The 26,919-nt window shown below is 47.8% G+C and overlaps 1 protein-coding gene across 4 annotated transcripts in view; it reads left to right on the top strand.

Annotated features, from left to right (window-relative positions):
- The first annotated feature begins 7,814 nt into the window (after positions 1–7,814).
- INAVA (innate immunity activator) overlaps positions 7,815–26,919 on the top strand; it is a 35,046-nt gene continuing 15,941 nt past the window's right edge. The window contains exons 1-3 of one of the 4 annotated variants that reach the window (XM_081194183.1): positions 7,815–7,932; positions 13,352–13,516; positions 26,685–26,797. In XM_081194183.1, coding sequence (XP_081050309.1) covers positions 26,743–26,797 — 55 coding nt within the window. In that variant the 5' untranslated portion in view covers positions 7,815–7,932; positions 13,352–13,516; positions 26,685–26,742. Of the gene's footprint in view, positions 7,933–13,249; positions 13,517–26,681; positions 26,798–26,919 lie in introns of those variants that run through there. The other 3 variants (XM_081194185.1, XM_081194184.1, XM_081194182.1) reach the window with 3 other exon arrangements.

Raw genomic sequence — 26,919 nt, 5'->3', positions numbered from 1 at the left:
TTTGATTCAGCAAATGACTCTTTCCTACCGCCAGGGCCGAGGCAATCCTGGCTGTGGAAAAGGGGGTCCCTGAAGGGAGGCTGTTCCCTCAAAGGGCGAAATTAATCAAACCCACCGACCTAGCAAACAAAAACTCGGTCGGGCCTGGCGTGTTGTTGTTTTTTTACGCCGCATTTCACAGAGACGCTCTCGGGGATTTCACATCCCCGTTGGAAAAGGAGAAGGGCAAGCAAGGCATTCACCCCTCTTTCCTTGGAGGGAGTGGTATGCCCCAGGGACAGATGTCTTCAGATCTTTTTAACATTTGGGATGCCGCCGATGCCGAAGTTAAATGAAATACCGCAAGGGGGGTGGACAATTTAAGCAAGCGCGCACCAGAAGCATGGCAGCAGAGAAGCTCGCGCTCCCGGGGGGTAACGGGGAAACTCAAATAAACTGAGCAAATCACACACACACACACACACACACACACACACGAAAGGTAAGTGGAAACAGAGCATAACTTTTTGTAAATGTAAAATTTAGAACTTCTAGCAGCTCACACCAGGTGAGTAAGCGCGCATTCCTTGGAGCTAAAGAGAAATAAGCAAAGAGCACTGCTGAATTAGCTGATTCCTGGAAGTAATCTGCGACTGCCCAATTGCCGTTTTCTGCCCGGTTGTAGTTTCCTGAAATTTTCTGATTGGCGCTGCCTTTAATGGAAAGAGCAGACTAAAGCTTCTGCGGGGTTTCTTTGGCTTCCAGAGATTTAGGACCTGAACAAATGAATGCCTTAGCTCTGCAGGAAATGTTTTCAGGTTTATGGTTGGGGGGGGGGCGGGAATAGGCACCGCGATTTCACATTACTACTTGTAAGATACATGTTTTGGCGAGCACCTTGTCTGAAATTGCCTCTCCATTTAGATCAGAGGTGGGTGAACTTTGGGCTTGTTGGGTCTACTTTGTTTATTGTTGGGGGTTTTCCTGGATCTCTCCAATATCAACGAACCAGAGCCAGATGCAAAAGGCATACAACTTAGTATTAATGAACAGGGTACCTCTGAGCCTTGGGATTTCATTTATGTTGGAGTTTGAATTGCACTTACAGCCCTTTCCCACAGAAGTTCAGTCCTAGTTAGCTTTTTTTATTTATTTCAGCAGCCTAAATGGGGGGTGGGTGGGAGTTGTTGTTGTTATTATTGTTAAATGATTGGGTTTCGGAGACACTCGCCAATCTCTTGCAAATCAGTTGGTGGTCTCCCAATAGATCCTGATCTATCTACTGCCTGCTCCTGATTTAAATCAGCTGCCCTGTATTTGACTGCTTCCTCCTCCTGAATAGAACTGTGGCCTAGTGGTAGCTTGCATGGTTCCTTTGTTTTAAGAAACAAAATTATTGTTTCTGACCACAAAAAGCTTCTTAAGGGGGCAAATCTCAAGGACATATTTTTCCTTGTTTGTTTTTTACTGTGTACTGCTTTCCATGTGAGTTAAAAGTTCTGAGGGTTGAATCTTCAGGTGGTTGCTATAACATTTTTGGCACATAGCAACAAACACAGAAGTTAAGGACTATTACTGAGAAGCATGTGTGAGGCTTAATTTGATCCAGGGCTGAATGGCAGAACCTAACTGGATAATGGATCAGAACCTGACTGGATAATGGGGCACAGCCTAAGAACATGTACAAAACTAACTTAAAAGCCCCTGTAAGCAAGTGCAGAATGCACATCCTTACCACAATGCAATGTCAAGCCCCCACACATCTGGGAGTAGGGCAGGAAATACTTCTAGGCAGTCCTGAGCTATATGATCTCTCACACTCACCACACACAGCATTTCTGTTGCTTGCATTAAGCTTACATGTTGTAAAGTTGGGCCAGAACTGTGGTATTGGATTTCTGATTTCTCACTCTGCTTGTCATTCCTTGCTCTAACATCTTACTGAGTGATGGAAAGGGTTCCTTTAAACAGTGCACTTTTACTTTTTAAAATGGATTTGCATAGTAACTTTGCACAAGGTAATTTTGGGTGTGTTTTTCTAGTGCTGTGCTTCTATGACATGTGACCCTTGGCTGTTTGTTTGCCTGCATCGGGGATTCAATGCAGTTGCAACAAGGTCACATTCAGTCGGCAGAGGATGAGACTTAATCTCTGGATCATGGACCCCATGTTCAGCAAAAGATTCCCGCATTGCAGAGGGTTGGACTAGATGACCCTTGTGGCCCCTTCCAACCCTACAATTCTATGGTCATTTTTAACGCACCTGTTTATGAAGAGGTTGAAGGACCTTAGTGATAGAGTCCTCAGCATTTTATTCAGAATTAAATCCAGTGGATATCAATGGGCTTTTACTTCCTAGTAAGCATGCTTAAAGTTACAGCTTAGGTATACTGTTTTTTTGACTATGGCACATGCTATAGCTAATGTATGTGGAATTCACAATGGTGGTTTAGGCTGCAATTAGGCAGCCTAAAGTCTGCTGAGTCCCATAGACTTTGGAGGTTGGGAAACAGGTTGACATAGTAGTTCACTCACAAAACAGTTTTGCAAGAGATGAGACTTGAAACCCAGATTTCTCAGATCTGACCACCACCTTCACTTCTTCGCACCCTATCCCAGCTTTTCCACTCTGTATCATGCACACAGAAGCCTTTGCCTACAGAGCACTGGAGCATCGGCACTAAGGCGCAGTATGACAGTCCCTTGAGATCCATGTGCAGACTGAGGCTTCTCTCCCCACCCCCTCAGTTGCTGAAAGTCTTCACCATCAATTCTGAAGCTCCCGTTGCATGGGGGACAGCAATTCATCAAAGCTCTGCTAGTGTGAAATCGGCTTGGTTGGTGGGTGGAATGTTGCAGGTTCCATGCAGGATGGGAAGTAGGCAACTGCAGTGGCCTTTATCTCTCTGGAGCAGAGAAGTTGGCCTCTCCTCCCGGCCTTGATGGGATGATGGATGGCTTGCATGCAGGGGGCACTAAAAGGACATTTGTCCTTCAGTGTTCTTTATTTTCTGGCAGCCAGCGGAGAGAGCGAAATGAATCCCTTCAGTGTTGTGGCGTTCCCTCCTGCGTGGCTGTCGAAGCCGACAGACCCTGGGAGAAGGGAAGATGGGACATGGCTCTTTGGGAGGAGAGCCAAGAGGGATGATTGGAGTATTTATGATAAACTTCCTCCTCATAGTGTGGCTAGGAAGCCTCTCCGGAAAGCGCAATGTAACACAGGTTATTTTGTACAGTGTTTCCTTTGGCAAGGGGAAGCTTGAAAGGGAGGGGAGGAATAGCTGGCTTAAGAAGCCAGCCCAATTCTCAGAGACAGGCATACAAAGCTCAAAAGAAGAGGTCGCTGTTTGCAGATCAACAGATTCTTTATCCAGTGGCACCTCCACAGAGTGTTCAAAACAGAACGTTTCACATGCATCCTCCAACGCTCAGTTGTGGTTGCTGGATAAATACCTCAACAAAGAGCCAAAGGAGAAAGCAAGCGGGGCCTTTTATTTATTTTAACAGGCCCTGTAATATATGGTTCCTATTTTTCATAAGGACTGTTGCCCTTTCATCGAGTAAGTTAGGGAATTCCAAAAAATGGTTTCCCATTGACAGAAGTATTGGGGAAAGTTCAGAGTGTTCTTTCTCCTACATCCCAGAGTCATGAGGTACACATATGTCCATGCTGACAAGGAGAAATATAATGTGTGAACTGTGGGTGGCAGATGGAGTTGGCTGGTGGCCATTTCTGTTCTTATACTGGGTGCACAGTTATGTTGTACTTTGAGAACCCCCACATTGTTAAAATAACTACAGAGTCACTTTTTTAAAGCACAAACGAAAACATCACCATTTCACTTCTCTCAGCAGCCCCTACAGTAACTCTCACAGGGCCAAACGACACATTACGTTAAATCATAGCTGTCAACTTTTCCCTTTTCTTGCGAGGAATCCTATTCGGAATAAGGGAATTTCCCTTAAAAAAGGGAAATGTTGACAGCTGTACCTTAAATGTGTGGCACTTAAAATGAACCCAGCATCCAAAGGAGGCTCGATCAAGATTGGCACCACAGCACAGAGGGAAGAGTTGTTATTATCTTTAAATTTATTACCTGCCCTTCACCAGCAGGTCCCAGGGTGGGTTATAACAATTTAATATTCAGAATTAAAAACAGAACAGATTACGCTCCCCCCTAAACATACCCTGCTCCCAATTAAAATATTGCTCCCTCCCAGGGTTGCCACCTTCGGTCGGGCAAAATAAGGCACAGGTTGGGGGGGTTGAGGCATGCACACACACTCATGAGGCCAGATCCTTCACCACTTTGGGATGGGGGCTCCTTGCATTCACCTTCCCTCACCACCCTGGCCCCGCTCTTCCCCTCAACTCACATAGATGGGCAGGGGCCAGGGGTAGCCAGACAGCTCCCATGGGCAATTTGAGCCACAGCTCCATCTTTTTGCCCATGCTGGCATTGGCTTGAGCGCAGAGGAAGAGGAGAGGTCAGGTTGGGGTGGGAGAAGGAGCCAAGCAGCGGCAGACCCACACCATGCCAGACCATCAGGCAGGGGCTGAGGAGAACCAGTAAGAGGGAAGGAGGGGGAGAGGGAGGAAGAGGACGTCACTCTTTCCCCCTTCTTCTGTTGTCGCTCTCGCTGGTCTGGGCTCCTCATCAGCCACACCAACAGTGACACTACCGCCATTTTGGGCCGGCCGAGCTTGAATATAGGAAAAAGGCTTGAAGTCCAAACAGGACAAGGACACTTTTTAAATATACATAATAATTTTTATTAAATTTTCCAAATATTTTTAAACATGACATACTTCTTATATATAATACATAAAGACTGATTGACCATCTCAGCCTTAGACTTCCCTCCTCCTTGACTAATGGTTTTCTTATTTATGCTCCAACATTTGCATTGCATTATCCTTAAATCCTATTCTTAAATAAATCAATTAAAAATCATACTTGATAATACTTGATAAATTTGACCTTACAAAACTTCTTGTAGCCCTACTAGTGATGTTAATTGTTTACAATTGTCTTTCAAATACAACACATATTTATTCCAGTCTTTCAGAAAGATCCAGTCCTGCTGGTTCTGAATCTTCCCATTTAATTTTGCCAATTCGGCATAGTCCATTAGCTTCATCTGCCACTCTTCTTTCGTCAGAATCTCTTCCTGCTTCCGTCTTTGGGTCAATAATATTCTTGCTGCAGTCGTTGCATAAAGAAACAATGTTTTATCTTGCTTAAGCAAGACAGGACAAGGACACTTTTGTCCAAAAATGGGGCGATTCCCTTTTTCTAGGGATGGGTGGCAACCCTACTCCCTCCCTCCCCCACCAAAAAAAATTATTTACTGTAGGAAGTAAGCTGCTCTTGGGACTGGCTTAGAGAGGAAAGGCTTTAAAATCCCTTCGCCTTACAATCTTGATGGAGGACGCCCGGAATTGCTGTTTTAGACATACATAAAATGCAGTCGCACATTTAATGTAATGTGTAGTTTGGCCTATCAGTTCACCAAGATTCTGTTCTCTTAAAAGTAAGTGGAATGAATATATTGGTCAGACCAATAGAAAAGTCTACCAAATTGCGAGGAGCAATTGCCACTCCCAGCCTCCCTCACCCTCCCACCCACTCCAAGGCCAAAACATATAGGTTATCATCACAGTAGAAGGCATTCACCACCTGTCCAGGAGTAATAAAGATACAGGGACCCCTGACCATTAGGTCCAGTCGCGGATAACTCTGGGGTTGCGGCGCTCATCTCGCTTTACTGGTCAAGGGAGCCGGCGTACAGCTTCCGGGTCATGTGGCCAGCATGACTAAGCCGCTTCTGGCGAACCAGAGCAGCACATGGAAACGCCGTTTACCTTCCCACCGGAGCGGTACCTATTTATCTACTTGCACTTTGACGTGCTGGAGCTCACCCCGTCGTGGGGATTCGAACCACCAAACCGCCGACCTTCTGATAGGCAAGCCCTAGTCCAGGGGTCAGCAAACTTTTTCATCAGGGGGCCGGTCCACTGTCCCTCAGATCTTGTGGGGGGCCGGACTATATTTTGAAGGGGAAAAAAAGAATGAATTCCTATGCCCCACAAATAACCCAGAGATGCATTTTAAATAAAAGGACACATTCTACTCATGTAAAAACACGCTGATTCCCGGACCGTCCATGGGCCAGATTTAGAAGGCAATTGGGCCAGATGCGGCCCCCAGGCCTTAGTTTGCCTACCCATGCCCTAGGCTCTGTGACTTAACCCACAGCCCCACCCTCACTGGAGTAATAAGCTTAATCTAACCCCACATTTCTTACTTGCTGGGGACAGGGCGGGAGGAATGGAAGATGCTGCATACTAGCGACCTCTACTGGAACAAGTATAATTATTCAAATAATGCAAATACAGTAGTAGAAACAGAAAGTGCTTGAGGAATTCAGTCTGCAGATTTTTCTACCTGATCTGTATCTCTTGGCCTAATATGCAGATTGGAGCTTAGCTATACACCAAATATTGGAATGAATATCTGTGCTGATGAGTGTTTTATTTATTAACCACAGGACAGTTTGCAACAAAAGAAAAGCAATATGAAACATAATACTGTACATTATAAGCAGAAACATTAAAAATAATTATCATACAGCACATAAAAAAACATAATTAGCAGCATCACAACATAAAAAATGACATCAGCCTTTAAATACCTTTTTTTTAACATGAGTTTTTACCTGGTTTCTGGTAATATAAAGTGGATCCTCCAGTGTCCAAGATATCTGGAGTCTACACATTGAGTAAGGTTGGTTTAAATATTTTTTAAAAATGCATTTAGATACATATTTTGCAATAAGAATGTATACATTTAAATCATATTTTGAGAGAAAATACACATTTAAATATGCATCAAAGTATGTATTTACCTGCTTTTGAGAGGAAGTCAAAAAGAAATTTGCAGATCGTTGCAATGTGCAAAAATGTCCTGGACTGGAAATACACATATAAACCCATTCCTACTATATGCATAGCACCCCTGCCTGTTTATTTGCCATGGATTAAATAGAAGTTCTCTAGCTTGTTTGTTGCACAACCTTGCCTTTTTTATTCTTTGAGAAGAATCAAAGAGAAGAAGCAGAGTTGGAGGTTATCTAAGTCATTTTCAGAAGACCTTGACTTGGTTTCATCAGGAGGTGGTTAGATCCCATACATTGTTTCCAGATGCTCCTTTAAGCACTTGGGAAGTGAAAATTGCCAGGGGCGGATCAGCTTATCAGTACATATTGGACAAACAGTTTACTTCTGGGGCCCTTTCTTGCGTATGCTTGCCACCTTTTTCCTGCAGAAACTCCTTTGCCTTTAACACCTGCGTTCCCAGCAAACATTTAAGACAGCGAAGCATTTCTAGAAATGGCTAGCCAGGTGAGGTGGAGCTGCCATGCTAAGTTCCTGGCAGGAGGGTCTCTATTATTTACCTGCACGAAGGGTGGATTGGTACAAATGCACCTGCTGGAATGCCAAATTGGTGGCATTGATGTGTTTGCCAGGTAGAGGGCCTTCTTAGTTGTGGCGCCCACCCTGTGGAACACCCTCCCATCAGATGTCAAGGAAATTAACAACTATCTGACTTTTAGAAGACATCTGAAGGCAGCCTTGTTTAGGGAAGTTTTTAATGTTTGATGTTTTATTGCGTTTTTAATATTCTGTTGGGAGCTGCACAGAGTGGATGGGAAAACCCAGCAAGATGGGCAGGGTATAAATATATTATTATTGTTGTTGTTGTTGTTGTTGTTGTTGTTATTATTATTATTTATTAGCACTCTACTGACCTCCTCACCTCACTTCTTCCCAGTAAGCCAAGAGCACCCCATCTGCCAGAAATCGAGCATAATCAATCCACTTCACCCAGCAAGCTGCTTTGGAGCATTTCTCATCACTACATCTTGGAAAAAACTTTGCCTGTGTTGCAGGTCAGTTTTCTTTATTTATTATTACGTCTGTATCCCGCCTTTTCTCCAAGGAAGTCATTTTATCCTCACAGCAACCCTGAGGTAGGCTACGTTAAGTGATAGGGAAGGGCCCAAGGTTTCACGGCTGAATAGAGATTTGAACCCTGGTCTCCCAGGTTCAGCGTTCTAACTGCTGCACCACACTGACGCTCTCATCAAAAGAAAACAATTTGCTAGTGTTCGAAAACAGTTGCTCCCTTGTTGCCCCACCGTAACCCCCCCCCCACTCAAATATTAAATATAAAGAAACAGATTAGGGCCTGTATTTCCCCCCATTTAATCTTTATTTATCCGTTTCAAGGGAAATCCGAGGGTGGTGGAAAACCTGTTTCCAGTGACTCATTTGTGATACCTAAACAGCCTGTTTGCAACATAAAACTGTTCTTTTTATATTAAGTAGCTAAGTCAGAAGGAAGAAAATACAAGAAAATGAGAAATCTAAAGGAGAAAGCAAGAAAAAAGGAAAAGAAAGAAAAAACTAAAGATAGAGAGTAAAATAAAAGGACTTCTGGCTCTCTGCAGCTACATATGATATTCTTTCTTTAAGATCCAACCATTCTATAGTCTTTAAACCAGTATTTTTTTTCAATTTTCAAAACCAGATATTACAAGTTCATTTTCTCTTTCACGCAAAAAATCCATAAGAAATTTCCAATCCTTTGCAAACATTAGTAATTATTTTTCTCTAATTAAACATGTTGGCAATTGTGTTTTCTATGGATGGCTGTTTGCTCCGATTCAGCAGTAAAGCATGGGATTTTGCAGAGAAAGAGCCAAGGCAAACAAAAACAAAAACCCTGCTCAGATAATGGAGCTTTAAAGTGCAGACCTGTGCCTGGAAAGTGCAGCGCAGAAGGAAGTCTGCATGAGCCCTGAGTTCAAGAGGCGCTGATTTGGTAGTTCCTCATTAAAGTGCTTTTGAAAAATTATTTCTCCTCCATCCCTAGCAAACACTTATAAAAGTCTTGCTGTACTCTCCAGACACCAGTTCCAGACTTTAGTGGTCACCCCCTCTCCCATGATGCTGTCTGAACACGCATCGCCCTGCTGTGTGGCAGGGCCAGTCCAGTTTTGCACCTAGACAAAACTTTCAAATTCTGTCTGGCAAAAAGATGATGATCCATCCCTGGCCATGTGCTGGGCCTTTCTTTCTCTGCTTGCTGTCTGGATCTGTCTGCGTGATCCAGGAAATCTTCACACCATCACCAGAAAAGGCAAAAGTCATGCATCAGTCACTGTCTCTAAATAGGTACACAATGGGTGATTAGATTAGTCGCTGACTGTTTCTTTGAAATGATCCGTTCTGTTGGCTGGTGCTTTCGGAACTTGGTTTGCACACTGTCTTTAGAGCATCCGAGTGGAATAAACCTCTTCAGATGCTATATATCAAATTGTGTGGCCTTGTCTATTGGAGATGTAATACTCTCTGATAAAGGAAGAACATACTACACCTTCCGTAAAGGTTTGAAAGTTCTTAGTCACCCGGCAGCCTTGTCTGTAAAGGTAAAGGTAAAGGGACCCCTGACCATTAGGTCCAGTCGCGGACGACTCTGGGGTTGCAGCGCTCATCTCGCTTTACTGGCCAGCATGACTAAGCCGCTTCTGGTGAACCAGAGCAGTGCACGGAAATGCCATTTACCTTCCTGCCGGAGCGGTACCTACTTATGTACTTGCACTTTGATGTGCTTTCGAACTGCTAGGTTGGCAGGAGCTGGGACCGAGCAATGGGAGCTCACCCCATCGTGGGGATTCGAACTGCCGACCTTCTGATCAGCAAGTCCTAGGCTCTGTGGTTTAACCCACAGCGCCACCTGCATCCCTTGTCTGTATCTGCAGCCAAATACCTAGCTGGCTGGTGGCATCCACTGTTTCCCCAAAAAGGTGCAGTTAGGGTGACATATGCATGAATTGGGGCATTTGGGGTAGAAAGATAATGGGGCAATTGGGTGCAGCATGTTGCAAGTGAGCATAATATATGAGATTGTAGTATGTGTTTGCTGCTTATTTCAGGCCCAGGGGCCAAATGTGGTAATCTGGATCCCTCCATCTAACCTTAGGGCTCTTTCCAGGCAATACCACCCACCGGCTTTACCTCACACCCTCCTTGAGCGTTTTTTGGCTGGGCTGCAATGTGCCCTTGAGCTCTCAGACTGATTATCGCTTGCCTAAATGGAGGAGAGAGGGAGATGTGTGTGTCGAAACTAGCATACTGTACAAAGGTAAAAATTACATTCATTGTTCTGCCCACTTTGCCCGAGCTAAGGCTCCTGCTAGTGCAATGGGGCTTCCCCCACTTCCCCCCAAATCCACTCTGGAGAGTCATGAGAACCCCCCAGAACAGAATGTAGGGAGAGGAGAAACAGAATAGTTCTGTCTGGCAATTACAAATGCTCATGCTGATCTGCCTCAGCAAGGCAGCGCCATGTAAATTGCGTTACATTAGTCTAGTACGTGTGACTGTGGCAAAGTCTGCCTTCCTCAGGACAATTTGCAGCTGGCACATCCCCGATATTGTGGAAAAGCACCCTTGGCCACAGCTGTCACTTGTGAATTCAGAAGCCGCGGTGGACTCGGACGTGCTTCCAAGTTGCAAACTTGCTCCTTAAGAGGGGACTGCAACTCCATTCAGAATGGGCTGGATTCCGTGAAAAGATGCTCTGCCAGAACCTCCATCTTGCCTTGATTGAGCTTCAGTTTGTCTGTTACATTATACCCCTCGTGAGGCAGATTCTTCACACTTACAATGAGCAGAATTTTCAGGCTTTATAATGATATAATATGGAAAAAGCCAGCTGCCTTAACTCTACAGCTGCTCCCACAACTCCATAGTATATAGATAGATTACTGATAAGCCTAATCAGTGGCCGTATTGTGTGACGGTCAGAGTTGAAGGGAAGATTACCACAAATATACTTTGGCATTTTACCTTGAAGTGTGGTAAACAAGCCCAGAGGGTTTCTTCCTCTGAATAAACACCACACATTTCTTCAGTAACCCGTAGAGCAGAGTGAGTAAAGTTTTCAGGGTAAGATTTTTGAGCTGTTCTGCGTGTTTGCCTGAACTGCAAATTAGTTGCTCAGAGCGGACTAAGAGGAAGCAGTTGTTATGACTGATAATCTTAATTAAAATAAATTAATTTATACCATGCCTAAGTGGCAATCATTTTGCAAGCACCATCTTATTCACCCAACACTATAGTACAGGTTATTCCTGCTTCGCAGATGGGGGATGGGGGCAGAGAAGCAAAATTTGCCCAAGGGAGCCCATTGGCTGAATTTTTGAAGTCTTTAAAAGTTCCAAGGTTCACATTTTATCCAGTGTGGTCTTGTAAGGGCTAAGCCAAGAGCAGCAGTCTGAGGTGGGAATCAACCGTAGAACTAAGTCATCAGAACCAAAGGACAAACTGGGAATCAGGGTTAAGAAACAAGACAGGAAGTTGGCTGGGTCAAGAAGAAGCCACACCTTAGGGCTGAAAAGCAAATCAGGACTGTAGGAAAAACTGGGAGGCAGAATCAACAAGCAAGCCAGAACCAAAGAGCAACCAAGATTTCAAAGCATGTAAAGACCTAGGAAGGTATTGTTTCTCAAACAAGTTTCAGCTGCAACAGGAAGCCTGCTTATACTGGAATTTCCAATAACTAGCCTGGGTAAGCCTTTATTGAGCACCCAGGGTCTGAGAATACTTACTGTGAACCTCCCCCTGGAGTTCAACTACCACTATGGAACATCTACCCGCAGATCCCACTAGTGGTTAAGCGTTGGGTATGAAAACAAGGAGCCCAGACTGTAATAGCAGCTTGTTTCCAAAGGGCAGTATGGGGAATCTATGCTCAAATAACTATTTGTTGTTTCTGATGTTTGGTTGGGAACAAGTGAGGAAACAGCTGCACAGAGAGCGATTGGGTTTTGGCAATATAGGAAACAACTTGATTTTCTGCGCCCTATTCTGAAGTACACTACTGGAGCAGGTGTCTTAAAAATGGTCTCCAAGCAACGTCTCTTCATCAGCGCTTCACTTTCTCCATGTCAGCACAGGCTGCAAGGCAGCTTCTGTGTAGAAGTAGTGAGGCTTTTGAGACTATCTGGGGACGGTATAACCAGTGGGTTTGAAAAATGATAGCAAATGCCCTCCTCTTGGTGCCTTTGAATTAGCTGTGATACACCCCCACACACCCTCTTATTTGCTGTGCTGTCCAAAGGGAAATGCAGCTGGAGCCACACAGCTTCTGGCCTCAGTCAGAACCTTGAGCAGTCAACCTTGAGCAGGCTGGATCAGGCCGGTGCCCCATCTAAGTCAGCATCCCAATGGCCTGCCAGATGCTTGTGGGAGATGAGCAGGACCTGGGCACAAGAGCACTCCGCCCCCCCCCCCGAAGTTTGAAACAGCTGTGGGAGGAAGGGGGGCTTGACCCTTCCCCTGCCTACTTCTTTCTCACTGCAATTTCTGCCCAAAGGCTGTTTTCCTTGCTTGCAAAGGTAAACATGATCAGGAATTAAAAACCGTGGAGAGGAAAATGTATTGCAGGGGAAGGGAAGGAGGGGCAGTGAAATAGTGGCAGATGTGGGGAGAGGAAAGCACCCCTCCTTCACTGCTGCAGACCACCATCTTCCCTAAGGTGGTTTTTCCTTGATACAGTGGTACCTCGGGTTACAGACACTTCAGGTTACAGACACTTCAGGTTACAGACTCCGCTAACCCAGACATAGTATCTCGAGTTAAGAACTTTGCTTCGGCAGCGCGGCAGCAGCAGGAAGCCCCATTAACTAAAGTGGTGCTTCAGGTTAAGAACAGTTTCAGATTAAGAACGGACCTCCGGAACGAATTAAGTACTTAACCCGAGGTACCATTGTAGTAGCAGTTGTAGTAGTAGCAGCAGCAGCAGCTGTCAGGGTATTGTTAAATGTGTTTGAATGTAATGCATAGTAGTTTTACCCTCATACAAAACTGTTATAAAAAGTGGCCCCTGAGCTTTCTGAAGTGTAGCAACATCTGGTATCCAAATACTAATGATCTCATTACTTATCATCGGAGGGCTCAGAGTATGTTTATATTGCAATGAGTTATAAGTGTGGAATCAAATTAATTTTGGGTATGCAATGCCTGTGTGTTGGTCTGGATCTGGCTGCAGTGAAAGCAAACATACCGCTGCTTTCTCTTTTTCTTAAGGATCAGTTCAGGGGCGAGGGAGGGATTCCTGGTAGCCTTTTGCAAGAAAGAGGCTGTCCCTCTAGTCCCTCCCCTTTGGTGCCATGCGTTGGCTTGTCCTTCTGTGCCTGGAAGGATTTGGCTGTGCTGATTCCACTGAGGCTGAAAAGGTATTGCTCACCTGCCCCTCCCCTCTGACTCAAGTCAAAACAAGTAACACAGTTTCTTTGGCAGAGCAAGACAGTGCCTGGAAGAGGGAAGCAGCCGAGGGGTCGGAAGTGTGAACTCAACAAAAAATCCAGCAGCTTTGGAGATTGGAACACTAGGACGGAACTGGCTTCCTCTCGCTCATTTTTCTCCTGATACCAGCTATTCTGAATCGGGGACCGAGCCCAGCAGGTAAGGGAGTCCTGTTGCTTTCTGATTCGAAAAGGGAGAGAGGGCTGTTGTTTATTGATGATCAATATTTCCAAATCATTAGAAAATGTTGTGGAGTATTTATTTTTCGGAATGTAAGTATCCAGCTTCCTGGTGTTCATGAGATAATTAGACATAGAATGGGACCTGTTACTTTATTGGGAATCCAGTAATACTTGGTTACATTTTTTTAAAAAAACAGCTCTGGTGAAATCAGCAATTCTCTTCCTCTTCTCTATGGGTTATTTCACATGTTGCAGATTCCCTGCTTAAAGGAAGTCACAACTATAGCATTAAAATCCACAGATGGGTTGCCATGTGTTGCATGTGCAAGCTTTTTGTCCTGGTCGTGGCTTCGTGGCTTCTGAGTGTATGTGGTTACATCTACATGCTGCCTGCCTGTGATTTTTTACCTGGAAGTTGTTTTTGTATTGGAAATCCATAATATGAGGTGCAGCTCTTGGTCTGCTGGGACCCTGGGCGCTGCCCTGTTGTTCTCTCTCTCTCTCTCTCTCTCTCTCTCTCTCTCTCTCTCTCTCTCTCTGTCCTCCCTGTTTCTGCGGGGCAATGCAGATGAAGTTCTCCTGGGCTAAAAGGTAGGAAGGCAGCCTGGTGGCTGGAGGCAGAGCAGAGACAGAAAGGGCCTCAAGACAATATCATTTTCCGTGCTGATTATCTTGTATGGTAGGAGGAAGGAGCGTTTGAGGTTTTTGGCAGGGACTGTATGCACATAGGAATGTAGGGTCCTGCAAAACTGGGGTTATTTCATGATGCTTTTATCCAGCCAGTAGTAACTGGTGAAGTGATACATTGGGGAGTAAGAGGCTGCCACCAATGAGGGATTACCAAAGGGCCGGCGAGCTAGATGCCTTTACCAGAGGGATGTGGCAGCAGATATATAGGGGCTGCTAGGTCTGCAGGCATATGGCAGCTGACTAGCTGGCATCCCCCAAGCTTGGGCATGAGCTATGATACCAGCAGCCGACAATGGGTGTCAAATACCGTCGTACCTTGGATCCTGAATGCCCTGGAACTTGGATGTTTTGGCTCCCGAACGCCGCATACCCAGAAGTGATCGTTCCACTTTTTGGAACCCAAACGTCCAATGGGGCTTTTGTGGCTTCTGGTTGGCTGCAGGAAGATTTGATTTTCAAACATTTTGGAAGTCAAATGGAACAGATTCTGTTCGACTTCCAAGGTATGACTTTACCTGCAAGGTGCTGACTTGGCACCCTCATATGCCCCGGGCACTAATTTGTCAGATAGGGGCCCCTTACCCCTTGGCCACCATTCAATGTCCTCAGTGCACTGAGCACCCCTTTTAAGCTCACTGCCTCATCTGCTAGCTGCTTCAGGCGATCTCCTAGTCCTACACATTTGCTGGCCAACTCCACATTATGGAACTGGGCTGGGGATAGTCTTGGTATGGCTGGGGTTAGTGGTGGAACACTTCATTTGTAGGAAGTGTTTCCTTGAGCAGTGCAAAAGGGGAACACACAGCCTTCAGTGGCAGCGGGATTGTGGGGAGGACCCCTAAACCTTGGGGGGGGGGCGTGTACATATACCGTATTTTTCGCACCATAGGACGCACTTTTTCCCTCCTAAAAAGCAAGGGAAAATGTGTGTGCGTCCTATGGAGCGAATGCAGGCTTTCGCTGAAGCCTGGAGAGTGAGAGGGGTCGGTGCGCACCGACTCCTCTCGCTCTCCAGGCTTCAGGAAGCTATCTGCTAGCAGAGGGAGACCCAGCTCTCCCACCGCTAGCGGAGCGCTGCATTAATCCCGAAGCTTGGGGCGTGCGGAGCTCAGCACGCCCCAAGCTTCTGGGTGCCGGCAAGGTCTCCGCTAGCCCTGGGAGAGCCCCGCGACGTCGCGCGGCTCTCCCAGGGCTAGCAGACCACTGCGCTAATCCCGAAGCTTGGGGCGTGCGGAGCTCAGCACGCCCCAAGCTTCTGGGTGCCGGCAAGGTCTCCGCTAGCCCTGGGAGAGCCCCGCGACGTCGCGCGGCTCTCCCAGGGCTAGCGGACCACTGCGCTAATCCCGAAGTTTGGGGCGTGCGGAGCTGAGCGCGCCCCAAGCTTCTGGGTGCCGGCAAGGTCTCCGCTAGCCCTGGGAGAGCCCCGCGACGTCGCGCGGCTCTCCCAGGGCTAGCGGACCACTGCGCTAATCCCGAAGCTTGGGGCGTGCGGAGCTCAGCACGCCCCAAGCTTCTGGGTGCCGGCAAGGTCTCCGCTAGCCCTGGGAGAGCCCCGCGACGTCGCGCGGCTCTCCCAGGGCTAGCGGACCACTGCGCTAATCCCGAAGCTTGGGGCGTGCGGAGCTCAGCACGCCCCAAGCTTCTGGGTGCCGGCAAGGTCTCCGCTAGCCCTGGGAGAGCCCCGCGACGTCGCGCGGCTCTCCCAGGGCTAGCGGACCACTGCGCTAATCCCGAAGTTTGGGGCGTGCGGAGCTGAGCGCGCCCCAAGCTTCTGGGTGCTGGCAAGGTCTCCGCTAGCCCTGGGAGAGCCCCGCGACGTCGCGCGGCTCTCCCAGGGCTAGCGGACCACTGCGCTAATCCCGAAGTTTGGGGCGTGCGGAGCTGAGCGCGCCCCAAGCTTCTGGGTGCCGGCAAGGTCTCCGCTAGCCCTGGGAGAGCCCCGCGACGTCGCGCGGCTCTCCCAGGGCTAGCGGACCACTGCGCTAATCCCGAAGCTTGGGGCGTGCGGAGCTCAGCACGCCCCAAGCTTCTGGGTGCCGGCAAGGTCTCCGCTAGCCCTGGGAGAGCCCCGCGACGTCGCGCGGCTCTCCCAGGGCTAGCGGACCACTGCGCTAATCCCGAAGTTTGGGGCGTGCGGAGCTGAGCGCGCCCCAAGCTTCTGGGTGCTGGCAAGGTCTCCGCTAGCCCTGGGAGAGCCCCGCGACGTCGCGCGGCTCTCCCAGGGCTAGCGGACCACTGCGCTAATCCCGAAGTTTGGGGCGTGCGGAGCTGAGCGCGCCCCAAGCTTCTGGGTGCTGGCAAGGTCTCCGCTAGCCCTGGGAGAGCCCCGCGACGTCGCACGGCTCTCCCAGGGCTAGCGGACCACTGCGCTAATCCCGAAGCTTGGGGCGTGCGGAGCTGAGCGCGCCCCAAGCTTCTGGGTGCTGGCAAGGTCTCCGCTAGCCCTGGGAGAGCCCCGCGACGTCGCGCGGCTCTCCCAGGGCTAGCGGACCACTGCGCTAATCCCGAAGTTTGGGGCGTGCGGAGCTGAGCGCGCCCCAAGCTTCTGGGTGCTGGCAAGGTCTCCGCTAGCCCTGGGAGAGCCCCGCGACGTCGCACGGCTCTCCCAGGGCTAGCGGACCACTGCGCTAATCCCGAAGCTTGGGGCGTGCGGAGCTGAGCGAGCCCCAAGCTTCTGGGTGCTGGCAAGGTCTCCGCTAGCCCTGGGAGAGCCCCGCGACGTCGCGGGGCTCTCCCAGGGCTAGCGGAGACCTTGCCGGCGCCCAGAAGCTTGGGGCACGCTGAGCTCCGCACGCCCCAAGCTTCGGGATTAGCGCTCCGCTAGCCGTGTCTAGGCTGCGGATAGCAGCCTGCTTCCCGGAGCGTCGGGCGCCCTGAAAGCAGAGCTCCCGGCGCTTTGGGAACACATCCGCAGCATGGGGACCCTTGCAGGAGCTCCCCGCAAGCTTCCCCACGCTGCGGATAGCAGCCTGCCGCCCGGCGGGTGGGGCACCCTGAAGCAGAGCGCCCCTCGCGCCAGGCATACATCCGCAGCGTGGGGAGCCCTGCAGCAGTTCCCCACAAGGCTCCCCAAGCTGCGGATAGCAGCCTGCCGCCCGGCGGGTAGGGCGCCCTGAAGCAGAGCGCCCCGCGCGCTAGGCAGACATCAGCCAGCCCCACAAGCTCGGGGGACAGCAGGGAGGCGCAGCGCCACTATCCCGCTGTTCCTCGACCTGGTTCGGTTTCCCTGACCTGCTTTTGGGGGGGAAATAAAGGGAAAATTTTTTTCCTTTATTTCCCCCCCAAAAAACTAGGCGCGTCCTATGGTCCGGTGCGTCCAATCGTGCGAAAAATACGGTAAGCCATTTCAAAATGGCACAGGGAGTAACTTGACAACTAGTATTGCTTCTAAAGGCACTATCCGCTTGCTATCCAGGACACCAGACCTCTTCCCTATACTGACCGAAGTGCAGCAGCCATTCTTGTTGGAGGCAGGCAGGGCCAGCCCTGCCATTGCACAGAGTAGGGCCACCACCTCAGGCAGCTGGTTGTGTATGTCATGCAAGGGCAGTAAATTCTCAAATTTTGTTTTTTCCCTTATTATATTTTTCCTGCTATAGGGGTTGCTTTTGGGATTTGCTGCCTCGGGTGTAAACATAACATTTCCAGCCTGGGATGCAGTGTGGCTTGAGGTGGGACGGGTGCCACTTGCTGCTTCACCTCGGGCAGCAAAATATATTGTGCCAACTCTGGGCTAGTGTTGCTGCTTCCCAGCAATTGGGGTTTGGTGGTTTTGCAGCTGCAACGCCACCGAATTCATTTTTGGTGCAATCATTTTTCTGGTTTTCTGAAGTCTGTGGTATTCTTCCAGGCAAACAGATACATTTTGAAGATACACTTCAGTGCTGAGTATATTTTAGCCGCACGTTGGCGGCTGATACAAACAGGGAGAATATAGCAAACGAGGTATAATGGGAAGGTATTGAATTGTGGGAGCTCCCACCTGGATATGTGGAATCCTTCCTTCAGTGGAGGCAAAATAGACAGCCAAGCTTTTCAGGGTGTGGGGTATCTGGGAGGCTCCTTGGGGGAAAGGTGGTGATAATTATTGCTTAGTATTGAGATTTTAATCTCTTAATTGTTCAATTAATCAATTAAAACTGCACAGTTAATTAAAAATAATAATTCAGCTGGTTGGCAGCCCTCTTTCTGCCTTGGTGTGTAGAAGACAAACGAAAAAGAGCTCACTCAGCATGAGTTACTTTTAAAACTGCCCAGGGGGTTGTTTAAACATCTCTGCGACTATGGTGGGGGCAGGAGGAGGGCTTTGACTCACAGTCTGGGATTGGGCACCTGGAGGACTTTTCCGGATTATTGGTTTATTGCACGATAAACACACAGTTGTCCGTATTATGGTGGTAAATGTCTGACATGTCTTTCCTGAAGTAGGGGGTCTGTTCTGGCCAGGGATATTGTGTTTTCTGAGCACACAAATTGCTGTGATGTGGAATTGTAACACATTTGCCATAGCTTGCCCATCTATTTGTAGCGTTCAGCTCTGTCTGGACCATGATACTGTTTTGTCTCTATTACAGAGATGGGTAGAGAAACTCTGGCCTTCCAGGTGTTGTCATTGGACTCCCACTCCCATCATCCCCAAGCTAGTACAGCCAATGGTCAGGAATGATGGGATCTGAAGTCCAACAATGAGGGTCATAGGTTCATTCGTCATAGGGACATGGGAGGCTTCCTGAGCCCAACGACTGGTGTGCTTAGCTCATTACTGTCTCCACTGACTGGCAGCAGCTCTCCAGGGTTTCAGGGCTCTCTCCCAGTCCTACCTAGAGATGCTGGGATTGAATTAGGAACCTTTTACATGCCAAGTGTATGCTATGCCACTGAGCCACAACTCTGAGATTATGTCCCAGTAACACTGCCACATATTTCCCTTCCCAGTCTTGCACAATTATATAAAGTGTGTGTGTGTGTTGTGTTGTGTTTTGTTGCTGCTGCTGTACTTATTTCTCTGGAGTAGAATGTGCCCTTGCTGTATTATTCCAGCACAAGAGAGCTTCATCACATCCATGTCCCATCAGTTTGTTAATCTTACCACCACCAGTCTTCCCCCCCCCCCCCCCCCGTTCCAGGCTGTGCACTTATTTTCTTCAGCCCTGGAACATCTTGTGTTCAAAACCAAAAGTAGTGTTCTAAGTATAGGGGGAAAGGTAGGGGGCTTTTGGTGAAACCACACCTGCCTGCATTTTAGCTAAATCACAGTTTCGCTGCCACTTCTAAAAATGATAGCTATTTGGCCTCCAAGCCTGAGGCTCACCATCAGCCCCTCTGGCCACCCTGAAATTTGAGCATGGAGAGCAGGGAGTAGGACTAAGGATAAATGGATCTGCCAATGTCTGTTTCCCAGAGTTTCTCATTATTCTGTGCTTCTTCCTTCAAATTCCTCAAGTCCTCATAAACGTTCATCAGCGTTTTAGTGCAGATCTCCCCTGCTAAACACATTTTTTGGGGAAGCAATAATCCCTAACATAATGCATTTTGTATGTAGTTTTCACTAATATATGCATTTCATGCACACTGTTCCCTGATGTACCCATTTTTGTACACATTCTTTGGCTGGACAACTGCTTTGCAAAATCTGGAGAAATCCAAATTTCTGAGGATGACTGTGTTTCAGTTTGCGTATTGTTTTAGGAAGTGTGGAACAGGGAGTTTCGAATTGAAATGTGAACCAAACATAATTTCTCTCAAACCCTTAGGCAGGACATTGCTCCACTGAGTCCAGCTAATAACCCCTCTTATTTAAACAAGCAAACCAAACTTTATTCATTGCTGTTATCTGGAAAGCCCCTGAGTATGTGTCAGTAGGTCAAAGCTGCAAACATATCCCCGAGGGAGTTTTGTCAGGCTGAGTAGTTGGGCAAGAAATTCGTAGAAGATAACTAATTTTCTTTGCAGAGCTGCAGGTGGGACACCACCAGCCCTTTGGAATTTGGGCTGCGATGCTTGATGATGAATGTGCTTCCCCCGAGTAGGCATGTCCAGCATTTCTAATCTTCCAATGGGGATTCTGCAGACATAGAAGGATATGGAGGCTGATTCCCATAACCATTAGCTGCATATTGGTTACTGCAACTCCACATGAAATTGATTCATGTGCTGAGCTGGTTGTGTGCAGGCCACCAATTAGGTGGGAAAGTCACCTGCAATTAGCCTCACCCACATGGTTCTTCTGGTGCCAACACCCATGTGGGGCATTAAGCCAAAGGAAAGTGACTCCCACATCACACATGCATGTGAAGAGGGGCAGGCGCTTAGATGTTGACTGCATGTTACGCACAAGTGAGCCCTGGTGCTATATTCCTCTCCCTTTTTTTCTTTCTTTTTTTGGGGGAAAAGCCACTTTCCCAGCTATTTGCAGCAGTGAAACAACAGGCAGGGAGATGTTTTGGCATGCCTCCTCCCACTACTCCTCTGAAGTGCTTTTCTGTAATGATAATGATGGTGGTGGGGCTCTAATAGATGCATTTGATTATAATGAGTTGGCATCCCCTCCGTCTAGCTGACTTCCTACCCTGAGATTTCCCTTCCTTGAGGAGGGGGAGTCATGTGGTTCCATTGCAACACGGCGGAGGTTTGATTACTCAATTATAAAACATCTTGTTTTGGTTCAAGACGCCAAGGTTTATGGCATGAGCACAGTTTCTCTGCAGGAGCATGCAGACACACCTTGGGTGCTAAAGTTTTCAGAGGGCGCACAACTGCCTTCCAGATTTTGCTGGGAAATGCTTGGAGTTTGCCAGTGATTCCTGCTAGTTAGAGCAGAACTTGGGAAGAGTGTAGCCTGGACGAGAACAGACCACCGAGACAACTTTTACAATACTTCCTATTCCAATCTTGCTCTTTTACAAGGAGCTTGGAATTCCACAGTCTGCTTCCCAGCTTGGTATATTTGATATTACGTACATGCTCAGGAGTTAAATAAAAACTGGGCTCTGTGCCCAGGGAAACTAGTTCTTCTCTGGTAGAAAGGTTTATGCATCTACTCAGCAGCTGCCTGCAGCAAACTTCCTCTTGGCTAGCAAACAGGCAGCGTGAGTCTAATCCACGGGCGAGATAAGCTTATTTGGCACAGAGGACCACACTGGAAATGTTGTTTGCCATCACATATCCACACTTTTCTCTACAACCATGAGTGTTAGAAATGTGCTGGTGTTTTTTAAAATGAAAACTGGGAAGTCTCGGGATTCTAACAAGTCCATAGGTTGCCTAAAGGACCTTGCTTTAAATGTTGCACAACCCTCTTCTAGTGTTTCCCAGGCACTGAGAGCTGTTTGTGCAGCTTTAAAGAGGCCAAGTCAGCAGGGTAATAGCCCAGCGCGGGCAGAACAAAAGAGAGGGTGTAGACTTAGAATATTTGGATAGGAATTGGGCAGCTGAATAAATTCAGGAGGGGTGTGTGAGAATTGTTGGAACTAAACTTGCTTAGCTGCCTAGCATCTCTGCTTATTTTTGCAATCAAACTGGGAATAACCTATTTAAGGGTTGCATGGATTCCTGGTAACGTAGTGTCTTGCATCAGAATGGCTCTCTTCAGTTTTGGTGGTGCTTTAACATGCTTGGACATGTCATTAGGATGGGACTGGAGGCAGCAAGGACCAGTTAGAAGTATGTAGCCTTATTGGGTACATGGATGATCATGTCAGTCTTTGCATTCAGATACATGAATAGGAGAGAATGGAAACTGACTTGAATGAATGTTTCCTTCAGAAGCACCTTGACTTGAAAACTTTGTTGACTGAAAAATTGCAGCCAGTTCACCCTACAGATTAGGATTCAGGGGTTGTGGCTTTATTGCTTGGTTGGATGTTATTCCTACACGTCAGTTTATTACGCTGTGTTATGTTTTTATTTGCAGTGGACTGCAAAAGTTTCAGTATGCAAAGGTTGCATCTCTTTGTTCAAGCAGAATTGCGCTCTGCATTTTATGCTGATATTTGGGAACTCCCATAGGGCTCTTAAGGTTTGGATTACCATCCCTTTCATTGGGGCTTGCAAAGCACTGTGCCTTTGCCTGTGCAGTTTCATTAAAAACCACGTGGGCTAAAACAGGTCACCTGGTGTCATTGTGATGTCATAGGGATATAAGGGTCTAACCCATGGATAGGCAAACTAAGGCCCGGGGGCCGGATCCAGCCCAATCGCCTTCTAAATCCGGCCCACAGAAGGTCCAGGAATCAGCGTGTTTTTACATGAGTAGAATGTGTCCTTTTATTTAAAATGCATCTCTGGGTTATTTGTGGGGCATAGGAATTCGTTCATTCACCCCCCCCCCAAAAAAAATATAGTCCGCCACCCCACCACAAGGTCTGAGGGACAGTGGACCGGCCCCCTGCTGAAAAAGTTTGCTGACCCCTGGACTAACCTAACAGCCGGATCCAGTTCCCCACTCTGGATTTTGGCTTGGATATTTCTCTTTATTCATGCCACTTGATCCCTTAACAATACAGTAGAGTTTGGAATGGCAGTCCTTTTTGTTTCTTTGGAGTGTCACTCTCCAGTCATGCCTGTAATAATAGAACATAGGTGGGCTTCATCATCAGTGAATGTTGCAAATAGGAAACAGGCACAGTTCATGGTACTGCTTCAGCCACCCCTTCCTTGGTGGCTCTTGTCTTTCTACTTGTCCACGTTAACTAACTTCTGCTAACTTCTGTTTCATGGTGATATCTGTCTGAATGTGTGAAATTGTGGATATATACCGTATTTTTCGCCCCATAGGACGCACCGGCCCATAGGACGCATCAAGTTTTTTGGGGGGAAATAAAGAAAAAAAAATTCCCCCCCCCAGGCGCTTGTGGGGCAGGCAGCGGGGAGAAGCACTCTTCTCCCCGCCGCCTGCCTTGCGATCAGGTCCAGGGACAGCAGGGAGACGCAGCGCGTCTCCCTGCTGTCCCAGGAGTGGTGGGGCAGGCAGCGGGGAGAAGCGCTCTTCTCCCCGCCGCCCGCCTTGCGATCAAGTCCGGGGACACTCCCCCGCCCGCCTTGCGATCAGGTCCGGGGACAGCAGGGAGACGCAGCGTGTCTCCCTGCTGTCCCAGGAGTGGTGGGGCAGGCAGCGGGGAGAAGCGCTCTTCTCCCCGCCGTCAGCCTCCAAACCACTACGGGAGACAGCGGGATGGCGGCGTTCCGCCTCCCTCTGTCCCCCGACCTTGTGGGGCTGGCGCTGGGGCTCTCCTGAAGCCTGGAGAGCGAGAGGGGTCGGTGCGCACCAACCCCTCTCGCTCTCCAGGCTTCAGTGAAAGCCTGCATTCGCCCCATAAGACGCACCCACATTTCCCCTTCATTTTTGGAGGGGAAAAAGTGCGTCTTATAGGGCGAAAAATACGGTAAGCTGCACAACTTTGGTGAAGGAACACTTTGAAGCGTAATCAGAGTAATGGCAAAGGAGTGTTGGCACATGTTCACAGGGCAGGATCAAGTCCTGCTGGTTTGATACCTGTTTGGCCCATGTGAGGATGCTGGGCTAGATGGTCTGATCCAGCAGGGCTCTTAATACATGCTCATGTGCTTATCTCATCACTAAATGCAAAGTGCAGTAAGTGATATCTGCAGAATGGATGGAGGCAGCAAGGGTGTGTTCCTTGTCTGCTGTTCATCTGACCTGGCCCTGCAATTTCCCATGTCTGCCCATTTTTTTATCCGCATTGATCAGATGTGGAGATTATCACACGTGAGCCTTGACAAACCCCATGTGAGCATGCACACTTTAGGCAATATTTCATTTTGAAAAGAGATACGAAGCATTGTTTCTCTCCTCCCTTCCTTTTTAAAAAAGCTAGACTAAAAAGCTTGACCATCTTGGCACCAGTCTTACTGTGGATCTTTGAAATATAATAGGTTTTGCTATGAAAGTCAAAGTGAAAACCCAACCTTGTTGAATTGCGAGTGCTGTGAATAGACAGCTCTGAAATGAACAATACTTTATTAGTCTTCATGGGAAGCTTATGCAGGCATATTCACTGTAACAGGAATCCCCAGTAAGGTGCCTGCGGGCACAATTGTGCCCTTTAGGATTTTCCCTGGCACCCACAAAACCTCTGTCCCCTACTACCTCCTTTGTCAGTTGTAAGCAACCCCAGTAAAAGGAACCCTGATCCATAGAACCTGACATTCAGCCTGCCTCCCTAGGCAGCTTTGGTAGAAGAGGGAATTTCTGTAGGTAGAGGATGTCCACAACAACCTTCTGATGGACTCTCCTCCTTGACATAATTACTGAAAGTGCAGCAGCCCTGTCCTCTTTTGCTTCTGGCCACCTTCCCGTAGCTGCATTGGGATCAGCTGCAGAGTTGTGGCATCTTGTAGTTCTGAGGGAGATACACTGTGCCATTGCAACTGTGCCGCTTAACTCAGTTTTATGGATGGGAATAATCTTTAAAGGTCTGAAGCAGTGTCGCCCTATAGCAGATCTCTGCTCAGTGCTGTGAACCTTGTCCTCCCAGGCCCAGCCCCCTTTGCGTTTTGTTTACCAGGAGACTGGTAGGGCCAGGATAAGCTCCAGACAGAAACTCAGTGTGACTCTAAAATTGACTCACCCAGGTTGGGGCAGGGGAGTGGCGTGTAAACACCAAGCGTTTGCTGCAGGAGGTAGGCTTGGAGCCACCCCCAGCTGTAGGGAAAGTGAGAGACTATCCCTGCTGAATGACATGTCCCAACATCTGCAATGGGACCTTGAGCAGCTCTTCTGTTACTGGAGCTTGGGTTGGAGGATGGAGGAGTGTTCTTGGCATGGGGAAGCTCCTTTCATTCATTGCCAGAGCTGAGGAGCTGTTTGCTTAGCACACCCCGCCAGGATTAAGAGGAGGCTCCCCACAACTTTCCCCCTCCCAGCCTAGCAGGAAAGAGAAGAGTAGCAGGTGAACTAGTCAAGCACATGGGGAGCTGAGAATTGCCAATCAGGTTTCCTTCTGGAAGCCCTCATAAATTACAGTTAACTGTGACAGAACACAGCATGAATATTTGCTTCAAGGACTATGTAGTGCTGGTAAGACATGGACCTGAGGCCAAAGAATAAATCTGCCCCTGCCTCCCCGCAACTTTCCCCAAACCAGAAAATCCTCTTTCCGGTATAGATATAAAGAGCTGGTGGAGCCTAGAGGCCAAGCTACAAACCAGGATGTCCCCAGTTTGCTTCTCACTCTGCCATGAATTCACTCTGCAGCCTTAGGCAAGTCTCTTTCTCTGAGGCCAAGCCCTTCACCTCCCTCCCATCTGCCATACAGAATAATAGCACTGACCTACTTTATATTGAAATACTTTATAGTCACTTGTAGAATTTGTATACAGTGAGATTACTGTTGGGTTACTATAGGGTTGCTGTGTGATGTGCAACAAAAAAATGTAAGTGAAGTGTTTTGAAAACTAGGAAAACGCTAAATCAATTCTAAATTATTATTGTGTCTGTTACAGTTCATGCTCTGTGTGCTGCTACACTTGAATTGGGTTATAATATGAATGTCCAACTTTGTATGCATCGGATAAATATTACCTGTGCAGTAGGGTTACAGACAAAGATTGATAATTCTGCTTGTTGGTTTGCTGAGGTTTATGGGTGTTTCTGAACAGGAGCTTTCCCTGCCTTTGTTTGGGTGCCCCAAACAAAGTGTCAAGACATCTGCTGTTGTTCTGCTGTGTGGGCTAATTTTGGTCTCACATAGTGCATTGGATTGCACAACAGCCAGGCTGTAGTGGCCCAGACCAGCTTTTATATTTTATCTTTGCTGAATAGATTGATAGATAACCAGCATGGAATCCTGGGTTTGGGTTTGCCAAAGGCCAGTTTACACAGGAGCCCTACAGTGAGGCTCCACTTGGTCGGATGCTTCTAGGTGACTATTTCATGTATCACTTATGACAGATGCTGCAGTAATTGATAGAGAGCCCATATCTTGCATTCTCTCAGCCCTGTTATTGCCACTTGCCTGCTCCCTTCTTCCAGGACCTGAATTTCCTCCTTGTAGTAGTCGGAACCAAGGAAATCATTACAGGAATTTCTGCAGCACTGGGCTAAGGCATTTTGTTCCCCAGGATGTAGCAATGAAAGCCCCTCCCACAGTCATGGTGTACAGTATTCAAGGATTGTGGGGTGAGGGGAACAGCCACAAGCACTTCTCTCCCCGCTTTCTGGCAGTCAAAATATAACGGTCAGAAATTAAATAGCTAATAATTTGCTACCCTTTCATGACGGCCAAGTTCAGCTGCTTGAGGCAGTTGCCCCACTATACCTAAGCATAGAGCCGGCCCTGAACTTTGGAACTGGTAGGTCCTTTAGCAACATGGAGGCTCTGACCGTGTGGAAGCTCTATATAGAGGGGTTGTATATGAACTGGAGTGAAGATGTGGCATAAGTATATAAATAATGTGTGTGTAGCACACCTGTCTTTGCCTTATTGTGTTAGCAGGAGACATCACAGCACTTTCCAGGCGTGATCCTACTGCCTCCCTCCGTAGAGCTCGGTCATGAAGAGTAAGGATGAGACCAGTGACACAGACAGTGGGATCATAGTACAGTCAGGTGAGTGACGGATGGGGAAATTCCTGCTCATTATCATGTAGTGCCAGCATCGTCTCCTGGATCTGTTCCTGTGTCAACAGGTTTAAGCAAGAATGACTGCACTGTTTGGGGTGGGTGGGGGG

This window comes from Podarcis bocagei, assembly GCF_964188305.1.
Source record: "Podarcis bocagei genome assembly, chromosome: 5".
In the NCBI taxonomy this organism is placed as follows: domain Eukaryota; kingdom Metazoa; phylum Chordata; class Lepidosauria; order Squamata; family Lacertidae; genus Podarcis; species Podarcis bocagei.
This window is presented reverse-complemented; position numbering and strand designations above follow the sequence as displayed.